Source organism: Amblyomma maculatum, chromosome 7, assembly GCF_055883805.1.
Source record: "Amblyomma maculatum isolate TAMU_Amacu chromosome 7, ASM5588380v1, whole genome shotgun sequence".
Taxonomy (NCBI): Eukaryota; Metazoa; Arthropoda; class Arachnida; order Ixodida; family Ixodidae; genus Amblyomma; species Amblyomma maculatum.
The window spans coordinates 10,480,357-10,507,648 of NC_139350.1; the positions used below are offsets into that span (position 1 = coordinate 10,480,357).

At 48.0% G+C, this 27,292-nt stretch overlaps 1 protein-coding gene across 1 annotated transcript in view; it reads right to left on the reverse strand.

Moving 5' to 3' along the window:
* Positions 1–251: 251 nt before the first annotated feature.
* The window catches only part of LOC146182709 (uncharacterized), a 39,841-nt gene continuing 12,800 nt past the window's right edge, over positions 252–27,292 (reverse strand). The window contains exon 2 of the mRNA XM_084609588.1: positions 252–374. Within this exon, the coding sequence (XP_084465714.1) occupies positions 252–374 (123 nt within the window). The remainder of the gene's footprint in view (positions 375–27,292) is intronic.

A 27,292-nucleotide genomic window follows, 5' to 3' on the forward strand; every position in this document is an offset into this window, starting at 1 on the left:
GCACGCGCAACGTCTCTCTGGTGTTAGAGGCTTTACTCCCTAACTACGCCGCTAATCTAGTTTGTGATACGTCGACCGGTTGCCCTCGGTCCTATAGGCCTCCATCATAGCGCCGAGCTGTCTTTGACGCCCTCTAATCTTTCGCTAATCCTGGCGTCGCCGTAACTCAATGCCTCGTCACAGCTCGTTCTGTCTGGCCTCACATCAACGTCGCTGTTTGCCGCTCGTCGGGCACGAGTCTCATCTGTCAGCTAAGCAAAGTGGACCGACACACTGCGAGTCTTCTTGGCAACATCTCGACCCCGGTCGCGCCCTTCAGGTATCTGTATGAAGATGTTATCAATCCCGTTCATCCCTCCTGGAACAACCGCTACCTGTTACATGCATTGAGAAGTTGACTAAATGGTTTGAAACGATGCCCCTTCTGAAGATAACGGCGGCGTCGATTGCAAGAGCACTCATTACACTCTGGAGAAGCCGCTGCGGTGTCCCTTACACCATAACAAGCGATCATGGTCGTCAATTTGACTCCACACAATTTGATAGCCTATCTCGGCTCCTCGGCATCAATCACATCATGCAGCCCTCTTACCAACCTATTTCCAATGGGGCCATTGAGCGTTTTCACTGCCAGTTGAAAGCTTAACAGCTGGCGTCCGCTTTCCCTTCAGCGTGGATTGAGCGCCTACCCTTCGTCCTGCTAGGTCTCCGCACCACACTTTCCAGTGGCTCATCTATGTTTGCGGCAGAGCTAACGTCTGGCACCATTCTGGGTCCTTGTCGAAGTCTTCTAGTCTCCCTATCCATGTCCGCTGGGGTCACATCTTACGCCTCCGCCTACGTAGTGCGATGAACTCTATCGTTTCACCACGACCTCAGCGCCAGTGTGCTCGTCGTGTCCATGTCCACCCCACCCCCGCCCCGAAGTTCAGCGGTGGACTCACGTTTTTGTTGCCCACGACGCCGTACGCCCACTCTTACCGCCACAATGCCATGGTCCGTTGCAAGTGCTTCGGCGTGCTCCTTTACACATTCTTCTGTATGTCAACGGCCTAGAGGACATCACCGTCTTTTTACCCTTCCATTGGTCCTATCGTAACTTGAGAAAAACTAAGCAAAATGTTAAAGAAGACAGAGGGAGCCCGGAGCAGCAAATCTTTGCCGGGTAAGATTAAGGAACAGGAGTCAAAAGCCAATATTATAATTTAGGAAAAAAGAAAGCATGTGTATATATATATGTAAACAAAGAAAACAACTTCCCATTTGCAATAAATTGTTCTATGGAATACAAAAAGGAGAAAGAAGGCATAGAAGAAAGTGTCCATGAGTAGCCTGAAACTGCAAGGGAAGATAGAAAAAAACACGCGAAACACGCGAAACAAAAAACAGCGCAAAATAGTGCAACCGAAACAGATAAGAGGGAAAGTAAGAAAACGAAACAAAATTGGTAGAAACACAAAAAACTAATGCAAATAGCACAAAATGTGTTTAGTGGCCATATGAACAAGAGAAGATAAAGCAAGTACCGTTGATATGAGAGAGAAAGTAAAAGATGGTATAGGACGTTCGAAAATTTCGCCCCTACTTTTACGGTGGACATTTCATGGTAGTCACTGACCACCACGCTTTGTGCTGGCTCTCATCTCTGAAAAATTCAACCGGGTGGCTCGTGCGCTGGATTCTCGGACTGCATGAATTTCAGTTCACAATAACTTATAAACAAGACAAGAAGCACTTCAATGCCGATGACCTTTTTCATTGCCCCCTTGTCCGCGAATCATCTGGTACTTTGGGTTATTCCTTCCTTGCACGTGCAAATTATTCGCCCGAAAAGAATGAGCGCACCGCATTGATTGTCGCCTTGTTGGCCATCCAAAATTATCTTTAATCCGCCAAGCAAGTGGACTCCTACTGCCGCCCACTATTTCATCGGCTGAACGGTACTTCGCTACTCCGACTTCTTGACTGCGCCGTTCATTTGCCAACTTTAAAATGCAGGATGGACAGCTTTGCTGGCAAAATGACAATCACTTCGGTAAACCGTGGGGGCTAGTTGTTCCCTGTTCTCTTCGCCGTCGTTTCTTGCACGTCTTTCACGACGGTCCTACCGCGGTAACCACTGCTACCATGAGACGTGCGACGGAATCAAAAGCCGCTTTTTCTGTCCTGCTCTCGCCACTTGCGTTGCCAAGTACGTTGCCTCTTGTTTGCCATGTCAGCGCCGCAAACGGGCGACGTCACCCCCAGCGAGCCTACTTCAGCCCCTTCACTCTGTTTTCATACCTTTTGAAGTTGTAGGCTTGGAACTATACGGCGCTCTACCATTGACTACGGCGGGAAACAGTTGGATCGTTAAAGCTGTGGATGAACTCACCCGGTATGCCGCAACAATGCTATATCGTCTGGTTCCGCTGCGGAGATTGCAATTTTTATCCTGAGAGACATTGTTCTTCGACAAAGAGCCCCTGGTGATATCCTGTCCGAACCCACCAAGTCTATTCTTAATGCAATCATGGCTAAAGTTCTTCAGGCCTCAAACATTGTTCATAAAGCAACATCCGCCTACCACCTGCAACCCAATGGTCTTAACACTTCCGCCGTACACTGTTGCATATGCTATCCACATACATCCACCCTCATCACAGTAACTGGAATTCCCTGATACATTTTGTCAACTTCGCATACAACACTGCCGTTCAAAGCGCGACCAGCTACTCTCTATTTTTCCTGGTCTATGGTCGGCGCCTACAATCTTATCAGAAGCATCGTTCTTGTCTCCATCTGTTTCGTTTAATTCCTTTGACCAGGGTGGCCGCTTTCGTCATGGGGTGGGGGGGGTTGAGTGTGAGCCCCCATCTTGAACTTCATCCTAGTCTGTGATTACTCATCATCACCTTTCGTTTCATGAAACTTCATCCTCTTTTGTGAATCATCATCATCAAGGGTACCTACTTAGATGCCATTGTTGGCTGTGCCAATAAAAGTTGGTCTCCCAGCTCAGAATATGTAAATATGTAAGTATGCGTATTCATAGCATGACTCAGACGTCATCGCCAACTGTGCCACCGCATCCCCTCCCGACCGTGCCAGAATTCGCCACGTACTGATCGCACCAACACTATTCGCTTTTTGCCATTCACCCTTCGCTAATGGCTTCATCTCTGAGGAAGAGGGGAGGGTTCTGTAGCATTCTATCATGATCCGGCAGCTGATGAAGGTGACAGTCTCAGTTCATCTGCCAAGCACGCGCAGATAGGATCTCGTGGCGGCTAAACTGAATGCGGGCGACGCGCTGTCCTATGGTCTGGCTGAGCGGGGTCTGCCAAATATATTTGTTGAGACTCGACAAGGGGACTTGTCTCTCTGATTCATCTCTACAATGTCATGGGGAAGGCCGTTGGAGTCAGTAGCGGTTCGGAAGAAAATATAGGCAGAGAAGGTTGTGGTTCGAGCGCATGGGCTCGCAACTTGTAACAGATGGTTGATGCGATTGGATATGCGGGCTGCAGCTGGGATCTACAGTGCATGACGAAGGGAAGGAAAGGATCCAATACAAAGACACGCTGGCAGTGCGGCGTCTACTGGAGAGCGTTGACTGGCCAGATTTCATTTTGAAAGATGAAACGCTGACATCATATGAGTACAAACAGTGAATGGATGTAACTGCGATTTAGAGCCATTCTTATGATGCGATGAGACAAGATTGATGCAGGTTTCATATAGCCGAGGCATATTCGACTCGGGCCTGAAAAGTGTTTTGTTCGCAATTTCTACATGTGGTGCAGCACTGCGCATGTGAATTTTTCAGAAAGCGTAATGTTTTATTACATGCCAAGATATTAGTTACATGCGCATGCCAAGAGAGATCACTTGACAAGGTGACATAAGATTGCAATAGCTTTAGTGGCATTTTGGAGATACTTTCCTTACATAACTTCCTGTATTTCATCATTGCTTCTTTTCAAGAAATCTTAATTTACTGTAACATGATCTGTACAGTTTTTCGTTTTGTATGTTCATCGTAGACTATGTCGTGTTAGCCCAGGCAGGGTGGGCGCAGCCGCACCCGCGCCGGAACGCTGCCCGAGAAAGCAGTCCAGACACCGCGCTCCCAAGCGAAGAAAATGACCCCCGTTTATTATCGCACTCCGCTTTTATACACTTGCGCCACAGATCCACTATCGCAGTCGCAGCTGCCAGCCAAGGCAAGCCAAGCCAAACCAAAACAGATGATAACAGCACATCCCCCTTTTCAAGCACTATTAACTTTACATGCATACACTTCAAAATAACATTGGAACACACCCAAGAAACCAAGACAGAACACAGTCACTCCAAGCATCAGTCGTCCACGCCCAGCCTTATGGGTTTGCGAACAACTCTGCCAAATCTGGTCGTAGTTACAATCCTAGCTTGAGAATTGCCGCCGTCAGTCTCCGTCTGAGTTAGAGGCACCAAAGCTTCCGGAGCTTCGTCAAATTGGTTGTCTACTCCAGTTACCAATCTGGCCCTGCTGGGCTGTTCCTGACTATCCGGAAACTCGTAGTTCCCGCTATCTACCCGGTCTTTTGGGAGACGGTTAAGCATTCTCCTGTTTCGACGGACTTCAACCCCGTTTTCCGTTTGAACACGGTATGAACGCGGCTGTTGTGCTGCTCCGAGCACTGTACCTTTGGTACGGAGATCAGTCACCCACACCACATCACCTGCTTCCAGCTTTGGGAGATTTTTAGACCGGTGACGTCGGTCGAAGTGGCGGCTTTGCTCCGTTCTGACTTTACGGTCCTTTGTTGCCGCTTCTTGCAGACAGCATTGTCCCGGATTGCGGTGCGATGGCCGAATTGGGACTCTCGTCCTAAGCCTTCTACCCATCAGTATCTCCGCTGGGCTGACGTTCAAAACACCAGGCGTGGCCCTATAAGCCAGCAAGGCCAAGTAAGGGTCGTCCGATTTTAGAATGAGATTCTTAACCGTCTTTACCATACGTTCGACTTCCCCGTTTCCCTGGGGGTGCCTCGGACTCGAGGGGTCATGACGGAAGCCATACAGTTTTGCAAATTTCTCGAACTCGGCACTGACAAATTTGGGACCACTGTCGGTCACCACACACTCGGGAATGCCATGTCTCGCAAAAATGCTTTTCATTCGGCTTATCACGGTAACAGACTTTGTTGACGGAAGAATGGCGATCTCTGGGTATCGCGAAAGATAGTCTACTACGACAAGATATTGCCGTCCCTGAATTTGAAACAGATCGACCCCTACTCTCTTCCAAGGAAAAGAGAGCGTTGGCGATGCAATCATCGGTTCGATCTGTTCCGGCGCATGCATCGCGCAAACGCTGCACTGTTTCACGAATGACGCTATCTCAGTGCTAAGTCCCGGCCACCAGACAGAACCTTTAGCCACACTGCGGCATCGCGAGATGCCTTGGTGACTGTCATGCAGTTTGCTTAGCGCTTCCTTGCGAAGGGTCTGAGGAATGATAAGCATCATACCTTTGAGCAGAAACCCGTTCACCAAAGTAATGCATGCACGTTCCTGCCAGTATGGCAGAAGATAACAGGGAACATTTTGTTTCCTGGGCCACCCTTTTTTGCACACTGTGCGCAAGCTTCGACACACTTCGTCTTTTGCTTGACCTTCTTTTACTCTTTTCAAGAAATCGTCGCCTGTTTCTAAACCCAGTAAACAAGCTTTCGAGTAAGCGGTTACCTCTGAGACAGTTAAACAGCTTTCCACTTTCGTACGAGTTAACGGCGAACGTGAAAGAGTATCAGCAGTGGTTAGCGATTTGCCTGGTACATATAATACAGAAAAACTGTATCGCATCAGGTGCAGACGAAAACGTTGAATTCTTGGCGGCATAGCGTCGATTGCCATGTGACCCAACAGCGACACCAAGGGCTTGTGGTCAGTTTCAAAAACAACTTCCAGACCACGTATATACTCATCAAACCTTTCCGCTGCCCACGTCAACGCCAGCGCTTCCTTTTCGATCTGGGAGTACCGTTGCTCAATTTTGGTGAGCGAACGAGAAGCGAATGCAGCTGGTCTACGTTGCCCGTCTTTTTGCTTTTGAAACAAAACTGCTCCCAGACCGAAAGACGATGCGTCAGCTGAAAGAATGGTTTGTAGCGAAGCGTCGTACAAAGCCATGCATTGCGCTGAACAAATGAGCTCTTTGAGTTCTTGGAACGCTTTTTCCTGATTGCTGTCCCAGACCCAGTCCCTATCCTTGTGCAAAAGAACACGCATGGGAGCAGTCACTTGGGCTAAATGTGGCAGGAAGCGGCCCAAATGATTCGCCATGCCCAAAATGCTTCTAAGCTCAGTAACGTTTCTGGGTGCTCTCAAATCTTTTATAGCACTGACTTTCGCTGGATCAGGATGAATACCTTCCTCATTCAGAATGTGACCCAAAAAACGCACTTGCCTAACCCCGAATAAGCATTTGTCTTTGTTTAATGTCACATTTGCCCTTGCTAGGCGTGTGATCACGTTACTTAAGCGCTCATCGTGTTGAGCTTTGCTTTCGCCAAACACTAGGACATCGTCCATGAGATTAACGACCCCCGGCAGGCCACCTAGTATCTCAGACATTCTCTTTTGGAAGTACTCCGGAGCGGAGGTAATTCCAAAGGGTAGTCGCGTGAAACAGTATCTACCGAAGGGTGTTAAGAACGTGGTTAGCTCTTCCGAGTCTTTACTGAGTCTCACCTGGTGGAAGCCTGAGTTGGCATCGAGCTTTGAAAACCATTTCGCTCCCGACAATGACCCTAGAGCTTGATCCACAGTTGGTAACGTAAATGGCTCTCGAACTACGCATTTGTTCAATTTAGTGAGGTCTACGCAAACTCTCAGGTCTCCTGAGGGCTTCACTACCGGAACTATTCCGGCGCACCATTCGGTGGGTCCATCCACTTTTCTGATTATGCCTAAACGCTCCATTTTATCTATTTCGCGCTTCAGGGACTCCCTCAGGGGAATCGGTACCCTGCGTGGAGCGCTTATGGCATGCGGGATAACGCCAGCTTGTAGCCTGATGGTGTACTGCCCTGGCATCGTACCTAGACCGCGGAACATTTCTGGAAAACGCGTCTCGTACTGCAGGTTTCCCGACTCGACCGCGTCTGCAAATTTCACGATACCTAAGACCTCAAGTGCAGGTAATCCTAGAAGGACGTCGCGTAACGGACTGACAACGTAGCATGTTTGATACACTGTTTTCTCTTTCCATGCGATCTCTGCTACGAATTTGCCTAGTACGTTAAGCTTACTGCCTCCTGCACCTTGCAAGATTTCATCGGTTTTTACCAGTCGGGACGGTAATCCCGGAAACGCTGATGGTAATACTGACACTTCAGCACCTGAGTCAACCTTTGCAAAAATGGCGCACCTGAACAAATCGCGCTTTTCTGCATGCATCTATCGATCCCACGAAAGTCTCTCCAGTTTCCTGGTTGACCGCTGAAACGCGTAGCTCTCCAGTTTCCTGGTTGACCGCTGAAACGCGTACCTTTCGTTGAGCGGAAGCCGTTGCTTTCTTCAAGCAGGCCTTTGCGAAATGTCCCTTCTTGCCACAGTGGAGACACTTGGCAGCTCTGGCTGGGCACATTGTCCTGGGGTGGGCGTCGCCACTGCAGAAAGGACACCGTACCTCCGGCGTTCGTTGCCCATGCAGACGTCCCTTGTGCCTCCGTTTAACAACCGCGTCCACATTGGGGTCCTGGTCACGAATTTCCGATGACTGATGGCTGTGTTGTCCTCGTAGAGTACTTTGCTGCTGTTGGACGCTTTCCTTTAAGCGAGCCTTCGACAGCGCCGAAGCCAGCGTGAGCTGAGAATCCATTTGCAAAGCTTCCGAGAGCTTTGCGTCGCGGAGCCCGACAACCAGTCTGTCTCGGATCATCCGTTCTTTTAGTTCACTGTAGTCGCAACGTTCTGCCAAGCCGAGTAGCGCAGTGACGAACTGGTCTACCGACTCTGCTGGCATTTGTACGCGTCTTTGAAAACAGGCGCTTTCGTACACGATGTTCCTCTCTTTTACAAAGTGCCCGTCGAACTTTTTCTTTACGGTTTCATAGTTCTTGGCTTCTTCGTCAGATAGGGAAAAAACGTCCTGAATATGTCACTAGCTTGCCTCCCCATTGTGTACAACAGCGTTCGTACCTGAGCCTCCCCGGAGCATTCGTTGAGTGCCGTTGCATAACGGAAGTCGTCGAAATGTTCGATCCACGCCGGCCACTCTGACGTGCGGTCAAAGTCCAGCGGTGGCGGTTGCTGCCGTCCATGCAGCCCTATTGAAGGCGTCTTCGACATCGCGGATGGAAGGTGCCTGGCTCAGTGGGAAGATTCTTGACCATCTGACATCATGTCGTAGACGGCCACTTCTGACACCACGTCGTGTTAGCCCAGGCAGGGGGGGCGCAGCCGCACCCGCTCCGGAACGCTGCCCGAGAAAGCAGTCCAGACACCGCGCTCCTAAGCGACGAAAATGACCCCCGTTTATTATCGCACTCCGCTTTTATACACTTGCGCCACAGATCCACTATCGTAGTCGCAGCTGCCAGCCAAGCCAAGCCAAGCCAAACCAAAACAGATGATAACAGCACAGACTGCTGTACCAGCAGTCGTGCCTTGTGATGGTTTCATGTTGTTGTTTTTCTTCATATTTATTCAGAACTCCTTAGGTTCAGGTATCGTTATTTTTGAAATGGATTGTGTTTCATGTGCATGTGGAAACTGATGTCATGATGACCGCTAAACATATTGTATTTTCTTGTTTTGCATACATGTGTCAAATGCAATTTTTACTTTTCCCAGGGAGGAAGGCCCACGTCAGGCGTCGTGCCTTTCGGCCTCCTTCCTGAAGTGTAAAAAATGAAATGCATTTCAAATAAATAAATACTACTACTACTACTGTAAGGAAAGAGGAAAGAGTTAGTAATACGATATAAGACATGTATCTATATTTAGTTAATTTCAAGGTCATTATCGAATTGCTTTACGGTACTCCCTTTGGGCTTTCAAACGCGCCATGAGGGCATGAGTGCGGAGTAAATAAAGAATTTATAATAACGGGTCGCAGTAAGCCCTTTAGCAGTGTTTTCTACGCACAATAGAAGGTTATTCCAATCACCTTTGTGGATATATCTGTTATCACTAGCTAAGATCTTGGAATAACGAATTTCGTATATCACATCTTGCATAGGCCGTCAGGAACTTCGTCAGTGGGGACGTACTCTGCGATCTCTTGGCTTTTCTTTTTTTTTAGTCTTTCTTGAAGGCAGCTTGAGCAAACGATTGTTTTGCGCTTCGGTATAATATACCCAGGCAGGCGAATTTTAGTGCCAGTGCTTCTCTTTCTACGTGAGACCTGTAATCATGACATCATTTTGAGCCGGTCAGCATATTGTGCTTTCAAAGCGATTGATCTCTAAAAAGTTGCCAGAATGCTGATGACAATTTTTTTTACTGAAACGCGATCGGCTTAGAAGGAGAGCGATTTTTAAATGTCCCTGTACTCTGCAGCTATAAGTAGCATTCGGGTTCAGCTTTATTGACCTTCAACACCGATGCTTAGTGCTATTATTTTTATTACTGTTATTTTTCCTCCGACTGTTTTGCATACGGTTCAGTTGCGTGAGGCATTTTGTTGCCTATGGAAGGAACGTAAAAGCCCATTACACTGTCCGAGTAGCACCAAGAAACGGGTGTGCTCGGTCAACGAACGTAAGGCCGCATTGGTATTCAACATATTTCAGTGCAGCGCGCTCATGGTTAGTTGACAGCTTTGTAATTGATGTAAAAATACAATAAGTTGCCAAATATCCGCCACACTTCTGCGTTTCGTGGTTTTGTGTTAGCAACATATACTTTCCGCCTTTTCTGCTCCAGGATAGCAGACCCGTTCTCAGCACACTATAATATATATATATATATATATATATATATATATATATATATATTCTGAATCACACTGACTCTCCCTTAAGGCCAAGACGTGCGGACTCTATCTGCCGGCGGTCCACGTGGCAGCCTAAAATATTCGATGACGGGAAAAAGACACACGGTTACCCTCAACTTGCCCTTCACAACAACGTCTCACGGCTCATACTGACGTCCTCTCGTATAGCAGCGTCCTGTATGAAGCAGTGTTATTATATAACCGCCAGAAAACGATAGGCCAATGTGCTGTTGCACCCTTGAATACACGGCACTTAACTGCCGAAGTTTCAGGAAAAATCTTACACTAAGCAGCAATCGAATTAGTTTCGCTATATACGGCATTGGCCGTTTATCAGGTGTTCGCAGCGCGACCAGCGCTTGCCTTCTTTAATTGGGCAAATCTAGGAACAAATGTCCTATGCCTACGTTGAATAAGCAAACCTTCTTGCGATTCTTAGCAGGATTTACACACTTGGAAATAAATATAATCTTCCTCCTTTGTCATTTCGCGTATAAGCGCTGCTGTGTTTGAAGCAAAATGTCGAACCTGTGTTGCCTCCAAACCGGATTTCTGGAGCACGTGCAAAAATAAGTCTCTAACTAGGATATTTTGAGCCCAGCAGTCGCAAAATATAAAAAGTGACAAAAAACCGTTTTTCTATACAGCCTTTCAGCTTGTGAGCTCATCGCTGGCTCGTAACGCTTTTCATCCCTTTCGAAGGATCCTGCGCAATCGTCACAGAGCAAACTTCCAAGCGGCTTCTTCATGTCCGAAATTCGTCACATTGTTTCGAGCAACCATTCAGAGCTCCTTTTAACTGAAAACGTCTCGGAACCAAATTTAACGAGAGACACCCGGTCAGGCTGCGGCAAAAAAAAAGGAAAAAAAAACATGCGCATCATCTTTAATTAACTTGCCTTTGATGTAGTGTAGCACGAGATTCGAACGATCAGGAGGCATTGCAGTATAGGCAATACACGCCTTCTATTCTCATATATCACAAATACAAGTGGGACAGAGTTTAAACCACCCCCGCCTCCTTATGAGCACCAAAGTACTCCCGCTTTTCCCACCGAACCGATGGAGAAAAACAAAGCTTACAGGAATAACGCTCCTCATCATCATCTAGCCATTATGGCTGCCTTTTTGCCGCTAGCCTCAAGAACAGGGACGAAAGAGTGAAGGGATGGACTTGCACCCAGCTTCTGTCTTTTCAGAACCAGTGAACCACCCGCTATTCTGACGTTGCGTGTGCCTTGCCACGTTAAAAGGCGAAACTCTCGCAGCTGGTCGCTGCGAGGCACAAGAATGACCAATATAAATCAGTATTTATGAACTACTGGCTCACTTCTTGGACGCGGCATCACAGCTTAGAGGCACTTTCTCTACAGAGTGTATGCATATGCTTGATACTTGAGCAGATTTTAACTAACCCCCGGAATTGCTTGAAGGTAACAGCAGCGCGGAGGTTTTTAAGTGTAACGCAGCCTCTTCTCAACTTCATTTCCAGGTACTGCCTACGTTGACAGGACACCAACCCAACTGCGCAAATACCAAAAAAAACGGCAATAACACCTCTTGGGCAACTTTCTGTATACTTGAAGTGGTGAAAAAATTGCGCCCAACCATGCACACCACAAGAAAGAAGACGTAACCCGGCCGCTGTGTCACCTCTTCCTTCTTGTGGTCTTTATAGTTTGGCAGATTTTTTTTTTTCACAACTTCACGAAAAAAAAGGAAACCTTTGGGACGTCAGTGCTAGGCCGGGATGCAGCCATTTCCGGAAGTGCGCCTTCATGCTGAAGACAACGGGGAATAAACATCATCGCAACCCTCCGTGAAGTGTGTTGAATTGAGATTCAACGCAAATAAAAAGCCAAGTTGGAGAAGTAAGCCGGGCATGCCTCTGTCGTTCCAGTTTCGCAACAAGCTTTATATTCCTAATAAGAAGCGGTTCAGGTTTCTCCCGATGGCATGCACTAAATTGTGCTATTTTAGGGATAACGTCAAAGTTAACGTTAAACGATAAAAACTGGTATGTGAGACAGCGTCACCTAACGAAAAATAGCGAAAATAGTGTCGAACAGAATAAAACCACATCTGAAGGCTGCCACTCACGTCGGTTTTATGCGCCATGGAATGCATACTGCTTATATCACCTTCAAAAAAAAGGAGTCCCGTGAGGGCAATTTTTTCTAAAATTCACCGTTACAAATGAGCTGCATCTTTCCTGTATGGTTTGCCCTTTAATAAGCATTATATGATGTCTTTGTCTGCTAATTGCCGCAGAACCAGCAGTGAACAGAACCTGGAAGTGACGTCATGACAACTGTTACAATATGCAATGAGCTTTACCGTAATCATTCCCAGCCCTCAATGAGATACTGCTTATCAACAATCGCCGTTCAACACGCAGTAAGGAGAACGAAGTTGCACGACCCTACTGTTTAGATAACGGAATTACGCAGAGTGGGTGAGGCAGATAGCTAGATATAGTGACATTCTAGAAGCAATCAAGAAATGAGCGCGTGCAGGGCACGTATTACGAAAGAGGGCAGCTGATGGTCATTTTGCGTTAGAGATTGGATTCCTATGGAAGGAAAGCGTTGCAGGGGGCGGCAGAAAATTACGTGTGAAGATTAAGAATTTCGCTGGGGTCATGTGGATGCAGCTAGTACAGTACCGAGTTAATGGAAGGATGCGGGATACCTTCGCCCTACCGGGGATTTGTTCTGGCGGATTATTGTGATTTATATGTTTTACGGTCCCAAATCGACTTAGGCTGTTCTAAAATATCGGAGTAACCTGCATTGGGATAACACGCCCGCATTCACTAAGGCACCACGACTCGACGCCCCACCTCCATTCCGTTTAATGGAGCAAACTTCCGCTCCTCCACTCCAGGGCTGATTCGGATTTAATAACGCCCCTCAGCGTTCGCTCTGACAAGATCTCCTAGAGAATATCTCCTTCACTCGAAGCAGCGCAAGTGGCGAATGAGAACGAGTAAAGGTGATCTTTTTGTCCTAAAATGAGTGCTTAAGTGTGTAACACTCTCAGTCTTTCATGTCGAGTCTTCTAAAACACTTTCTCAAGGACCCTCGACATTAACAGCATAGGGGAACCTGTTTTTCAGGCTGGATGAAAAAGGTGGCGGTGATGACAGAAAACGCTTTTGCATCTGGCAAGAGGCGCTGCTTTGGAAGCTCAGTCTACATAGAACATAACGCAGGATTCGAGAAGGAGTGCGGATACTTCTGTTGATTTGTTTAGTCGGATATCTACGTTTAACCTTTGCCGCCCTGCCTTCTCTTTTTTATTGACAGTTTTGACATACATCAAAATACAATGCAGGAAAGCATAAAAGCCGCCAACTCCTACGAGTATGGCTCTGGCCTTCAGACACCTTGAGTGTAGCTAGGGGGCGAGCGGTGAAAACATGTGCGTTGCTTCGCAGCGCATTGCAGCGCATACGCACTGAATTCGACTCTAGAAGCAAATGCTGCCTGTGGTTTCCAAACAATTTAGAATCGCAATAGAAACCGTGTATAAAAAGCCATGCTCTTTGCCGACTGCGGATATCCTTCGGTAGAACGCGTTCCCTCGATAGCGGCGCGTGTCCGAAGGTAATACTACGTACCCTCAGGCGACAGGAATACCTTTGATGCTCGGAGTAAAGCAAAGGTGTGCGCACAGATCCACTGCACCTCTGAAGCCCATACCTTACTCCATTCAACACGCTGTTATTCTGGAAGTTCGCCGTCTGCGGAAGCCACCGCGCAGGGAGAGCCCCGAAAGGAGCGCGCCGCCGCCGCCGCTGAGTCCCGCCACGGGCGAGCTTAAATTTAGCAGTTAAAGAACCGCTATAACGAAGTCCACACAGCCAGCGAACGGTGCGTAGTCCCCTGTGTTTACAAGTAGAGTGGCGGTCCAGGAGCGGTCAAGGTCGCTTCGTTCGGTTCCGAAATTTTTAAGTAATTCTCGAGAGATTCTCTGTAAGAGGAACAACGGTTGCTCCTTTCAGATGCTCCCTGAGAGACCAACAGTTGATCCTCGAAATTGATTACAAGGAGAGTGCATGCTGCTCCATTAGGGACCAACAGCGACCCTCCGAAATGATCTGTGGGACTGCGAATGTTGCTCCCGTGGGATTAACTGTTTATTCTCAGGAATGATCGTTGGAAGAGCAAATATTACTGCGTTCAGAGTTACTGTTGATGCGTACGAAAGAATTTCAAAAGAGTCACTATAAAAACTCTGAGACCAACTTTATTATCCGCAGGCTGGTTACCCTCACACGCCATGGACATGCTTGCTCCGGAAGACTGCGCTTCAATCACCGCTGCATGAATGTGTGTAGAAACGTAAAACTAGATAGCTCAATTTCAGTCGAGGAAAATCTTTTTTATCTCAGTTATCATCTTGGCCAAGTCTGCATTGTGTTGGAGTGGGACTGGAGATTAAAAAGGAAGGAAGAGTAGAACATTGCAATATTGCAGCGTGTGGTATGAGGTAAAATGTTGTTTACATTGCAGAATTCCCACACTGAAATACTAACAACAAACAAAACAATGATTAGGCAGAATGTAGAAAACTAGTTGATGCCAGAGTCAATGACAAGGTGGTTTTAGGAATCTAAACATACATCACTGACTCCAGGGATATAACACAGTCAGTATTCCTAATAAAAGTGAAAAGGTAGCAGATAATGAAGTTTGCGAACTCTTAACATTATCTCCGGTAAGCCGAAGTACACCGTCAATCCTACAAGACCATGGACTCAAGGTGTTTATTGAGAATCAACCATTGTTAAACAGCACATATTGCTTCTTTCGGAAGCCTTGACATCGTCGGGAAGCAGCAGTGTGCCAGGCAGGCATTTCCATTCCGATGCTGTTTCATATACAAAGGCACATATAACATGGCATATAGCATGGCTTTTATATATATATATATATATATATATATATATATATATATATATATATATATATGGGTACAAGCGTGCTCGGCTTTTCCAGGGGTGTGCGCGCCCCTCCTCCGCAGTGGGCCCAAACCAAGTTTCGAACCTCGCAGCCTGCAAAGGTGGTTCTGTTTTTCTTGCAAAGGTACTTCCTTTGAGCCTCACCTGCAGTGCCCCCTTAGAGCCTCAGCTGCAGCAGTCCTAAAAAAGAAAGGACCACATAATGGGCTGTTGCCGCGCAAGGCGGACTTATTGTTGTCCGATGGCGGAACGAATCACTGCCACATCGGCGCAACTATTTGGGCCGCGACCCCTTTTCCCAAGCATTTCACCCCAGAAGAGCCGAGCACCAGGCCGGAGGAAAGCTTGTACCCATTTAAAAACCGGTGGGTATCCGGCGGCACCAGGGATCGAACCCGGTACCTCGCGAATGCGAGGCGGATGCTCTACCACAAGGCCACCGCTTCTTTATTTTTCTTTATTGCCGTGAAACACAAAACAAATTTACAAATGATAAAAACCGTCAACTACACTTCAGCTAGCGCGTACGTGGCTGAAATCTTTTCAAGTGCACTAATTCATCAAAGAGGCAATGCCATTTTGGCGGATCCTGCTGCCTCCTGAAAGTTTCGCGTATATACACAGCACTTTCAATAAAGTTTTCACGCGCAGATCGTGTATCTATATTTGCATGACACACCTGCATTCGTGTTTTCCACAAACTATGGAGGCCAAGAAGCATAATTAAATCATAAGGTGCATCATCGTTCTGCACTGGTAGGATTCTTATACCGTAAGGTGTTAATGGAAGTTCCTTTTTAATTGTCCTTTGGAGGACGTCCCACAGAAAGACAGCATCCCAACACTGTAAGAAAACGTGTTCAATTGTTTCCGGTTTTTTGCACAACAGGCAATTTGTTGTCCAAGGGACGAAGATACCTTTATCATTCAGCCAGGTTTTAACAGGGAGCGTATTGGAGTGAAGTTTGAAAATTAACGTTTTAGCAGATGGCCTCACGGGCATCTTCTTAACTCTTTTCAAAACGTCCTGCCCTGGGCCTCCTAAGTGTAATTCCCGGTAAAAAGGCACCGGCAGCATCACGTCAATGAGATCTTTATACAGTTTTTTTTGGGAACATTGTAAAGGTAATCAAAAGAAAACCGCACTTCCAACAACTAGCACGAAAAAACAACCTCGCGCAGGTAGCCAGTCACAGTACCAGGCATGTTTTCACATGACACAATCCATTCAGGGAGCAGCCTCTGCAATCGCACTTGCATCACAGTTCTTAGAAAGGTATCTTTTTGATCACGGAGGAATACAAATGGCGAAACCACCCGACGCAAGAACAGATGTGCAAGGCCAAGCCCGTCCCTTTTAACAGAAATAAAGAAATTCGTCCGGGCGGTTTTTTCCCATGTGGATGACCAAATAAAAACAGCAAAAACGCGGTGCATTCTCTGAATTGAGGTTCGTGAGGCACACAACACATTTATGAGGTACCACAGCCTCGAAGTAAGAAAAACATTGCAAATAGAAGCGCGCGAAAACATTGACAGTTGCCTTCCTTGCCACGCATCGGCTTTTTCTTTCGCTCTGGATGTTTCTTCCATCCAGTGCACGTTGGGATCTTGATAACATTCTAAAGGCACGCACAAGGCCACCGCTTCGCAGCCCAAAGACTGCGAGAAAAAAGGTTCAGTAGGTTTTTGATCGCTAATATTTGGTGGCACCACGCCTTGCAATGCTTCGATTGGAGGTGCTTGAAGGGGTAGCATCATGGGTAACCGGACTTCATAGTAGGATGGTCGCGCAAGAACTTCTGCCGTCACTTTCTTAGAAAAGACATCGGCAGGGGGTTCTTCCTTTTCTTTCATCAGTACCTCCACAGAAGCTGATTCTCTTGTCATGAACTCTGGTACGTAAAGGTATTCCAGTTCATAGGCGGGAGGCTGCACATTCTGGGCATCAGCAGATGTCCATATTTCTCGATTGGGCACTTCCGCTGCACCTGGTTCTCTGATCATGAACTCTGGCACATATAGGTACTCTAGCTCGTAGCCTGGTGGCTGTACTGCAGTCTCTCCCCCAGGTTTGGCAATGGGGAGTCCAACAGTTTGTTCCTCTACTTTCCAAGACATTTCAAACATTGGTGGTTCTTTTGTCATACACTCTGGAATATGCAAATATTCGACTTCATAACCTGGAGGCTCCACAAAGACTGCTTCAGCCGTTTTTATGTCACGAACCTGGTCTGATGGTTTTTGTAGTATTAGAAATTGGGGGGCATAGTGGATATCAATATAGTAACCGGGCTGGCGTGCTGGAATCTGTGTTGGTGATTTCTGTTTTTAGAGTTCTTTGGGCGCCCGTATTTCTATACAAGGTACATCCACAACAGGCGCTTCTTTGAACATGAATTCGGATACATAAATATGTTCTAGCTCGTAACCTGAGGCTCTACATGGATTTCTTCATATTTGGTGGCAGAATTTTCAACAACCGGCAGCTCTTTTTTCTGTATCTCTTCAGGCGCTTGCGGCTCTCTGGTGATGAACTCTGGAACGTAGAGCACTGCGACTCACCGACACGTTGAGTCGCAGTGAGCCCTCCGCCTGGTTGGGATTTGAGGCCGTAGGCTCCTTTCCCAAGCCATAGACCCTGAGAAGCCGAGCACCAGGCCGGGTAATGGCTTGTACCCATTTGAGAAAACCGGTGGGTGTCCGGCCGGCAGTGGGAGTCGAACCCACCACCTCCCGACCTTTGCAGGTCATTAGTTGTTCGAAACTTTCAGCCCTCTAAGGAGCACAGCAGGGTTAGCAGAGCCGCTTCCAAACGCACACCTCTGAGAGAGCCGGGAGCCGGGCCGGGGACGCTTGCACCCATTTTACAGGTGGGTGTCCGGCGGTGGGTGTCGGACGCCCTTGTGGTTAGGGCGTCCGTCTCGGCTGCGGGAGGTGGTTCGTTCGAAACCCGCCGCCCGACACCCACCGTTAAAAATGGGTACAAGCTTCCCCCGGACTGGCGCCCGGCTCTCACAGCAGTGTGCGCTTGGAAGAGGCTCCGCAAACCCCTCTACGCTCCTTCTGGGGCAAAATAGTTTCGAACCGTGTTTCACGGGGTTAAAACTGAAAACGAGTCGGATGCTCTATCACAAGACCACCGCTTCGGTATATATATATATATATATATATATATATATATATATAAGCAGATCAATTACGGGAAATGAGGGTGCTCGTTATAATACATGAATCTGTGATTATCGAAGTATACATAAAAAAAAAGAAGACATAAAGTACCATCCCCAACGCTTTCCTTGGCCTCGCGGACTGTTCGCTTCTTTCCTTCACATATATATATATATATATATATACATATATACGGACTGTTGCGGACTTGTGCTCAAGCAGAGCACGGAGGAGGAAACAAGGAAGAGGGAGAAGTGTGCGCGCCAGTTCGGCCTTTGTCTTGTCGCACCTGTGTTGCTCCCCGCTAGCCGCGTGTACCTGGCGTACTGAACCGGCTGTAACGTCTCGGTCGCGGCGCTAAGGACGTAACATTGTGGTGCAAGTGCTGGGTAACGATCCATGGCGCTACACGCAGCACCGATACAACTCGAGCCTCGTCGGAATCGTCGGCTTTCGGGCCTCGCACCCCAAACCAGCACCATGTAATCGGCCAATGACCCGCAAGCAGCCCGTGGCGACCCGGTGATCCAGGCTGAAGTCCGGCCGGCGGACGCAGCGAACAGTTCCTCGCATCACTATCGGGAGCCTCAGACTTTCGCGGGAGCGGCAGGCGAGGACGTCGACGAGTGCTTGACCCACTACCAACGGTTGAGAAGCTACAAGCGTCTGTGATGTAATTCGGCACGTTCGCACATTCCAGACATTGAAGACTCTCCTTGGCAATGGCCCCCACCTTCGTAAGAATATCGCCAGACCGATGGACCGCGCAGCCGCTCTCTTTGCTTCCAATCGAAGTTTCTCACCACCTCCTGACTCTTCTGCGCGCCGCCTTCTGTCGCCACAGCCACGGCGGTGGTCGCCATCGTCATTGTCGGAAAACTAGTCAGCTGTCCGCTGGAGGTCAGGCCGCTGGAGACTGTCCGCTGCCTGTAGAAATTCCTCCATCTGTTATGTTAAAGAACATTGTCTATGTGGTTGTGGATGGTGTAGCGACAATGGCTTTAGTGGATGCCGGGGCAACCATTTCAATATTGAGTTTATCGTTTAATTAATAAGCTGTTGGGACACAAAGGTATGTTTGTTTGGGACAGAAATGTGAATTTTCATGGCGCAGGTGGTGAGGTGTTGTGTCCACCTGGGAATGTGTAATGCTTCGGTGTCCCTTGGTGGAACGGTATTCGCAGCGGAGTTTGCAGTGCTTCCTTGATGCACGCATGACATAATTTTAGGTATTGACTTTTTGAGAATGTGTGGATCTACGGTCGACTGCTGCTCTGGGGAACTCTGCGTTGATGTTTCCCTTTTTTCTTGACTTTTGGAGGAGCCTCACGTGCGTGAGGATGTGTTCGGCGAGACCGAGGATACCAATGTGCCAGCCCTGTCTATAGTGTGCGTCCCAGTTTTGTGCCCCAGCCGTGCCTCCGACACAAGCTTCGACGTTACAGTGGCGCCGCTTCATTCTAACTGTGCAAAGAAATACATTCTGCTTCCTCATTGCCTACTGTCGTTGGTCAAGGGCTGCTCTCGGCTCCGGGTTATCAATTGTTCTTCGCAACCTTTAGTTTTGCCGGTGAATATGAAGATTGCAACGTGCAGCCAAGACGACGCTCCGCCGGTGGCTTTGGTTACTGATGCACCTGGCGAAAGTGCTGCCGCTCCAGCCCCTGACTCACAACTGCATCGGATGATCAGCCGCTCTCTAACCAGTGAACATCGTGATGCTATGGAGACCTTAATGGTGAAGTATTTTTCCATCTTTGATTTTTCGAAGCCCAGCGGTTCACTGTACATTTACGTGACACGCACCCGGCATCGCATTGACAAAGGCTACTCGCACAAAATTCGACAGAAGCCGTACAGAGTGTCGACAACGAATCGCCAGGTCATCAGTGAGCAGGTTCGGGATATGTTGGAAAAGAGTGATATTCAAGAGTCAAGCAATCCCTGGGGCGATCCTGTAATCCTGGTGAAGAAAGATGCTGCATGGCGCTTTTGCGTCGACTATCGCCGCCTGAATGCTGCAACAAAGAAAGACGTGTGTCCCCTTCCCCGGATCGATGACGCCATAGATTATCTGTTCTGCGCTTTATACGTTTCATCCGTCGATCCGCGATCGGGATATTGGCAGATCCCTATGCACCCTGACAAGGAGAAAACGGCTTTTATCACAGCCGATGCCCTGTTTGAATTTTTAAAGCCTTTCAGGCTCTGCAGTGCTCCTGCAACTTTCGAGAGATTTATGAACGCGATCCTACGTGGACCAAAATGGACATTATATATGTGCTACCCCGATGATGTCGTCATTTTTGGCCGGACATTCAATGATTACAATGAACGCTTCGCTCTCGTGCTGGACTGTTTCAAAAATGGCAGTCTAGTACTTAATTCGAAGAAGTGTCGCTTTGGTGAGCGTCGGATTTTGGTAGTAGGACACCTTTCCGATCGTGAAGGCGTCCGACCTGACCCTCAAAAGACCGCGGCCGTTGCATCGTTTCCAACACCTCAAAATGTGGAGGAACTTCGACGTTTCCTAGGACTATGCTCATATTTTCGCCGCTTCATTCCACGTTTTACTGACATCGGTAACCCGCTCACATGCATTCTCCACAAAGACGCTCCCTTCGAGTGGACATCAGAGTGACTCTTCTTTTCGCTAGCTCATGTTTTTACTAACCTCACATCCCATTCTCCGCCATTTCAACCCAACGGAACTGCACACGGACGCCAGTGGTGTTGGCACTGGTGCTGTGCTGATTCAGAATTACGGCGACAAGGAACATGCTATTGCTTACGCCAGTGGCTGCTTAAGCAAACCTGAACGCAATTACACAATCACTGAGCAGGAATTCCTTGCTGTAGTTTTCGCCGTTCAGCGATTTCGCTGCTATCTTTGCGGGTGACCCTTCTCTGTAGTTACTGATCATCATTCCCTGTGCTTTCTAATAAACCTCCGTGACCCTTCTGGCTGTCTTGCACGGTGGTCAATCTGCTTGCAAGATTTCAATTACGCAGTTTTGTACGAGAGTGGACTGCGGCTCGCTGACACGGACTGCCTCTCATGTTTACCGCCCCGACGACGGAATGTGAAGCGAACAGTTTTGATCATTACGTCGCTGCGGTTGTACCTCCATTCCCCGAAACCCCTATGTTCCGCACTGAGCATAGGAAGGACGAGAATCTGCAACCATTTTTTACCGCTGCAGGGGACCCTACAGCTTCGAGTCCCTATTGTATACGGGGTGGTCTTTTGTACAAAAAGGACTATTCTGCCACTGGTCTCCGCTACCTTATGGTGGTGCCCGTCCGCCTACGCTCCTCTGTTTTGCGCGTTATGCACGACGACCCCACTTTGGGACACCCGGAATCTTCTCGGACGCTCTGTCGCATCCAAGAACGTTTCTACAGGCCACGAATTCGTGAAACCACTGAGAAGTATGTGGCTACTTTGCTCAGTCTGCGAGACACATACGCCCCACCAGCACTCTTCCTGGTCTCCTTCATCCAGTGACGCCTACAAGATCCCCTTTTGAGAAGGTCGTCGTAGACCTCTTGGGACCCTTTCCCAAGACTCATTCTTGCAACCGCTGGATCGTCATCTGCACTGATTACCACACTCGTTACTCTAAGACGGCAGCCCTTCCATCGGCTTCTGGACACCAAGTCTCCCTCTTGCTGCTGCACTCTGTTATACTGCGCCATGGGCCTCCCCGTTGTTCATCAGCGACCGAGGTCGTCAGGTCATCGCGGATGTTGTCGAAGAACTCCTTTGTTTTTGCCAAACACATTTCGGACATTCTACCCCTTATCACCCGCAAAGAAATGGGTTGACCGAGTGAACCAATTGGACACTCACCAACATGCTTTTAATGTAGGTTGCCGCCAACCACGAGAACTCGGACTCTGTGCTACAATTTATAACATACATGTACAATACCGCCCAATAGGAAACAACAAGTTACAGTCCATTCTTTCTCCTCTATGCGCGGTCTCCTCGACACACCCTCGACACCATCCTCCCGTTCTCCAGAGACGATCCTGGGATTGCTGACATCCTCTGCCGGGCTGAAGAGGCCCGCCGGATAGCCCACCTGAGAACTCGCGCCTAACAAAAGCGCTCAGAAACTCCCTAAGACGACCACCATCGCCCCGTCACCTACCTCACTGTCGAGATGGACTGGTTATGGCGTGCACTAAGGAAGCGTGGCTTAATTCAGAAACTGCTCGCGCACGATGTCGGTCCCTATTTTATCCTCGAGAAAAATAGTGACCTCATTATCGGATTGCGCGCCTTACCAAAAGTGGCCCACGTTCTTCACGAACTGAGCTTGCTCGCGTCGCACGTCTGAAACACTGTCATCCTCGTGCTGACGATTGACTCGCCCGGAGGGCTTCGTCTGCGACGGGGGAAGTGTTACGGACTTGTTCTCAAGCAGAGCACGGAGGAGGGAAGACGAAAGAGGAAGAAGTGTGCGCACCCGTTCGACCTTTGTCTTGTGGCACCTGTGTTGCTCCCCGCCGGCCGTGTGTACCTGGCGTACTGAACCGGCTAGAACGTCTCGATTGCAGCGCTGAGGGCGTAACAATATATATATATATATATATATATATATATATATATATATATATATATATATGTGTGTGTGTGTGTGTGTGTGTGTGTGTGTGTGTGTGTGTGTGCTGCAGCTTAAAAGTGATGTATTTGCGAAATACAAAAGTTATCGATACGTGATGACAGGTTTGCCAGTCGCGTGTTAAGTGAATGTTTAAAGCTTCCAACTTTGCGATCCATTGCAATAAAAAGACAAAAACCGGAGATATTGCAGCTTCGCGAAAACGATGCTAGTGGCAATACACTCTATAAACATCATTTTCCCGGTGAATAAAATGCTATTGACATTTTTATTGCGATGCGCCCAGTTGACGTCGACTGAATGCCGCTGCATGGAAACCCAAGTGAAAGCACCCACATTCTCCATTCCAGGAGCTCATGCCTACACAGCTACGCGAACGAATGCCAGCAAAAAGCGAATGTAGTCGTGTCTTTGACGCTAAGAGTGGACGCTAGCTTCACATATACATGCTTCGCCCATTAATGAGCGTTCGCTTGAAGCAATGCACTACTCACGCACTTTTATAACACACCACGTAGTTATAGAAAGTTCTCACGAAGTATAGTAAGCATGCACTACCTACCGCAATCAGGTGGACATGGTTCGAGGCTGAAGTCGCTGCACCTCCATGACGCGTTCTCGTTCCTCATCTCTGGTAGTCTTTTCCGGGCCAGGAGAAAACAATAACCCTACAAATTTCCACAAGGCACGCTTCTCCCCCAGTTGCTCCTCTCGCGGAAGCCCGATCCAATTTGAGGACCAGACCGAACATTACTCCCCCCTTCAGTCAGTTTTTTAATTTGAGTGTATGAGAAAAACCTTAATCAAGGGCACAGGAAATTTCGACCACCGAGGGTTCTTTACCGCTCAATGACATCGAAAAACGCACGGGCGCCGTGCTTTTTAATTCCACAAAAAGCGGCCGCTGCAGCCGGGTTTCGATCCCGCTTCTTTGGGCACCACCGAAGCTGAGCGCCCTAAAGACTGCCACTTTGGCAGTATATACAGGTAGCAGATAATTGAAGGGGAAATGAAGGGCTCGTTACGATACACAAAGGAAAGAAGCCAAGAGTTGACGAGGCTTTGGAAAGGGTAGAATATATTTGTTTAATTGTGGTCATGCTATTGACCCGAATTATTCCTCCAGTGAGCTTATGTTTAAGGATAACAAAATACAAAGTAGAAGGAAAAAGAACGCGCCTATGGTCGGAACCGAACCAACGACCCTGAACAAATGACGTCCGGTCCTTTTACGGAACTATATTTTAAGCTGTCCAACATTCTACTTTCTTGGGTATTAAGGCTGCCTGTAAGTGAAGATTGAGAATGTTCACAAGCGCCACTCATCCATAACGTTGAACGTGGAACGTCCTTTGTTGCGGAAGCGTCACCTGAAACGTGATGAATAGGGGAAAGCGGAAGCTGGCCGAAACCCTTTTGCGCTGTGTACCTATAAGGTTCGGTTATACGATCGGTTGCCATCAAGCGCCCGTTCTTTTTATTGCGTAAGAAATACTACGCCAGGGTTAAGCCCGTCGCGTATACCCGGCCAGTAGCCACGTTTGACCTTTAGAGCGACCGCAGATGAGGCCCTTCTTCAAACCGTCTGGTAAACCCGGTCGGTAGCCACGCTGTGCCGCAGATAGCGTGTTGTTGCCTTGGCAACAAGAGCGACCGCAGTTGGGCCCCTCTTCAAGCCGCCGGGTAAACACGGGCGGTAGCCACGCCGCAGCTACAGGTGCGCCGCTGCCGAACGGAGGCGCTGGGGTCGCTAAGGGGGACGCGCTGCGGCGCGCTCTGGACACATGTTTCGGAATGTGGAGAGGAGGTGAAAACTGAGTTTAAAAAGTACGTTTTCGTTCGCTTTGCCCGGCCATTCGACATGCTGTCTGACAAACAGAATCGTCGACTATTGCTCACACAAGCTACCGGGTTTAACTAAAGCGAACCCACCGCCAATTTTGCTTATTCCTTCTTCTTTATATTTAATTATATCACTCAATTCATTAAATCACTCATCCACATTTTTCACAAATTGTGTCGTCCTGTCAGTCAGGTTGAAAATTCGTCTGCTACTGGTTGAAAGCGTCTTTGGGAGAACCAGCCGCCAGCGAAATGGCGATGTGTATTGTTGACAGCTACCGCCCTCTGTGGCATACCCCAATAATGCCAGAAAAGACATATTTCAGTGCACCGTGACGCAATGTTGTGATGTACTACTCTTTTCATTTAACTGTCTATTTCCCCTGTGGCGTTGACAAATACCTGCCCTGGGTCAAAAGGGATGTGGAAATTTCACTTACATACTAGCTTACGATTATTGAATGCACATGGCCTCAAAGATTATCTGCTGCTCCGCCGATCGTGGAGGCCACAAACTGCTCATGGACAGCTTGGTTTGGTGGTTTTCTTTCAAACAAGGGAGAGACGCGCATGCGCAGATCAGCCTTCTGAAATAAGCGGATTCGGGTAATTAGAGAAAATACAATAAAAACTATATGCCTCTTCGCATACATTGGCCTAATCCACTGTTGGCCTCTTTCCTTTTGGTATCATGACGAGCTCCTCATTTCTGCTTGCATTATCTGCTTAATAAATTGCGGGAGTTTCGGTTCATGTAGCCTTGAAGCGGTACTTATACGCAAGAGCGCTCTCGCACACGTTCCACGCTCCCCTGTTCATCGCGTTCCACGTGGCGTTCGCAGCTTAGTATGAATGACAGTTTCGTCTTCAAACCAAAGCTGCAAACAGAGAGGGATGTGTCAAACCCTTGGCAGGTGACAGTTGGCAGGTCACATGACCGTTCTGGCTTGTTGGGCCTTTCATGACGTCATACAACTACTTATCTCGACAGAACTGCCAGGCATTGTCAACTCTGTTACACAAGTGGAACCTAAGACTAAGATAAGAGTCCAGCCTTCCAGGTTCTTTTGACCCCATTAAGACACGCAGTCACCCTACCGCGCAGGAACATTCGCACGGCTTTTCATCTATGTCACCCATGGCACCTAGGATGGGCAGCATATATCTCGGTTCTGCAGAGACCGTGTCTCCGTCAGGCGGTAGCTGAAAGGTGGCATTGCGGTACACTGTGTTCGGTGATTTCTGTGACCTCACTTGTTTTCAGATGACTTGCCTTAGCGCTTGCTTACGTTAATCTTGTGTTGGAGGTCAGCACTAATATTCTTCGCTGAGGTTGTCGGCAGCTGAGCTACGCCGTACCAAGCGCCCTGAACAGAGGGCGGAAGGCAAGGACAGTGTAGCATACATGTGCCATATAGCACGTTAAACAATCAGAAAAACGTTAATTAGGATAGAAGGAAAGTTAATGTGCCCCTACGAGGATCTTCTAAGGAACAGCAGACGAGACCCTTTAACGCTGCTTCTTCACACTTCGCGGCGCCTAAGTGAGGCCCAGTTTTTTTAAACGTCTTTTTCGTCTTCGCGGCGAAATATGGTGCAATAGTTTCGTTCCAGTTACCCGAGGGATCTCGTTATCGAAGGCTGCCTTTCGCGGCTAGGTTTAAAGTACAGAGCAAGGAAAGGACTCTGTTGCAAATGTCCTTTCTGGCAGCATTTGCGGCTTCTGCAGGCTTCGCTAAGTACGTGCATTTGGTTCGCAGGTTTGCCGGCTTCTGGTGAACTGCTGCTGTTGCTCCTTAAGTTTGCAGTTGTCCATCCATTACTAAGCGGATTTCTGGACACGGCTACTCTTCGTCTACGCTTGCGCAGCCATATCTTCTAGTACCTCATCACGTCGATAGACACGCCCCCTGGTTCAACGGAAAATCCAGCTATATAAAGACCCATCTCCAGCTTTTCATCACTTTCTGGCAGCATTTGTGGCTTCTGCAGGCTTGGCTGAGTACGTGCATTTGGTACGCAGGTTAGTTGAACTGAACTTTTTTTGGTCTTGCTTGTTTGATATTGCCGCAGGTGCTGCCAGCTGCCTTTTGTACCTTTTGTTTGTTGTCGCAGTGGCTTGAAATGCCGACGAATGCAGAGCTCTCAAAGAGAGTTGAGGAATTGGAGTTGTTATTTAAAGGGAAACTAGATGACGTGGTGGCTGAGATCACCGGAAAGGTTTTTTCACAACTGAGAGCTTCTGAAGGTGACGACACTCCTTCTTTGCTCAGCACTGTTCAATTTGCGAATGAATTGCAATCAATGAAGGTCAGGGAGGCCGAGCTCATGAATACCAACAAGTTTCTGGCAGAGGAAAATGAAAAGCTCCACAAAAGGGTTGGTGAACTCGAACAGTATTCCAGGATCAACAATGTGGAGATCAAAGGTGTTCCAGTAACTAAAGGCGAGGATGTCAAGAAAGTCCTTGAAACCATCGGTGATGTCATTGCGTGTCCTATCAACGCCGCTGACTTTGACATCGTCCATCGCGTTGCCACCAAAAACAAAAATGAAAACACCATCATTGCTCGCTTTGTGTGTCGGGAAAAGAAAAATGAATTCGTGCGCAAGGCACGGAAAGCTCGCCCACAAACAGACCAAATTGGCTTCCCTGTTGATTCAACTTGCCCGATTTTTGTAAATGAACACCTTACCTTTGACAACAAGAAA